Here is a 1,243-nt window from a genome sequence, read left to right as displayed (position 1 = left end):
AGATAAGCATGTCCATGTCCTTCTTGCTCCCGATCAGGCAGAAACACGACATAAAGCTGGTGGGCCGAAAGGCCAAAATGTATCTCGCAAGCCCTCGGCCCAAAATTAACAGCAAGAGTCCCATAATTCAAAAGTAGAAGTCGATGTGCGAAATCACAACCAGGGCCGGCTCAAACTGCATGATCCACCTCAGCGAGTCCGTGGCCACGAGCAGCCCGAAAGAAGAGGGCCAGAGCAGAGCCACGCCAGTCAGAGCCCCGAAGCAGCTCAGGACGGAGTCGGACCTGCACAGGAAGAACGACTAGATCAACAAGCAGATTTCAGAGTATCTAAGGCGATGCAGAGTACGAAATCATGAGTGATCATTTCACTTAATGATTGTTGAGCTGTTCGAGCACCTTCATCAAGGCCTGCGTGCCTTTCTGGCCTTGGCCCTGCGCCTGCAGCGAGGAGTAAAACTGCCGCACCAGCGCCAGGTTGGGCAGGCAGAGGTTCGCCCGGCTGGCCTCCGCCAGGCAGATTTCCAAGTCCTTGACGTAGTGCTCGATGTAGAACCCAGGCTAGAAGTCTCTATTCAGGATGCGAGGCCCAGCACTCCCAGCGAGAAGGAGCCAGCGGCTCCTGCCTTGATGATCTCAATGATCTGGTGCGGGTCCAGGCCTTGCTTGTGGGCGTACATCAGCCCCTCGACCATGCCGATCATGTTGCCAGCCAGGATGATCTGGTTTGTGCACTTCGTGTGCTGTCCTTTGCCAGGCCCGCCGGTGAGCTGGATCGATTTCCCGTACTTTTGCATCAGTTCAGCTGCCTGGTCAAAGGCCTCCTTACCACCCCCGCACATTATTGTCAGTCTCGCCTCTCTGGCCCCCACGTCACCGCCTGAGACAGGGGCGTCACCGACATCACGCCCTTGCTGGCAGCCACCTCGGCAATCCTGATGGCCAGGTCGGGGGTCGACGTCGTGTGGTCGACCAGCAAGCTGCCAGATTTCATGCGACTGAGGATCCCATCTGTCCCAAGTACCATATTTTCGACATCTTTCGGATACCCTAGCATCAGGAACACGACGTCACAGTCCTTGGCCAGCTCAACTGGCTCCTTCCAAGCTGCGCCCTTGGCCAGCAGCTCTTCGGCCTTGGCCTTGGTCCTGTTGAAGACGGTCATGGATACCCGGCTGCCATGAGGTGAGAGCACATGGACTTGCCCATGACTCCGTCCCGATCCACCCAATCTTCGGCAGCAT

At 56.9% G+C, this 1,243-nt stretch overlaps 1 protein-coding gene across 1 annotated transcript; it reads right to left on the bottom strand.

The window, feature by feature from the left end:
• Positions 1-371: 371 nt before the first annotated feature.
• On the bottom strand, positions 372-1,243 carry LOC127594530 (uncharacterized). Its single transcript, XM_052056381.1, is given in 5 exon segments — positions 372-586; positions 589-897; positions 900-1,166; positions 1,169-1,216; positions 1,219-1,243. Coding segments are annotated over 5 exon segments (864 nt in total).

This window comes from Hippocampus zosterae, unplaced genomic scaffold, assembly GCF_025434085.1.
Source record: "Hippocampus zosterae strain Florida unplaced genomic scaffold, ASM2543408v3 HiC_scaffold_192, whole genome shotgun sequence".
Lineage (NCBI taxonomy): Eukaryota > Metazoa > Chordata > Actinopteri > Syngnathiformes > Syngnathidae > Hippocampus > Hippocampus zosterae.
The sequence above is the reverse complement of the archived record's forward strand: the minus strand, read 5'-3'. Positions and strand labels throughout refer to the sequence as shown.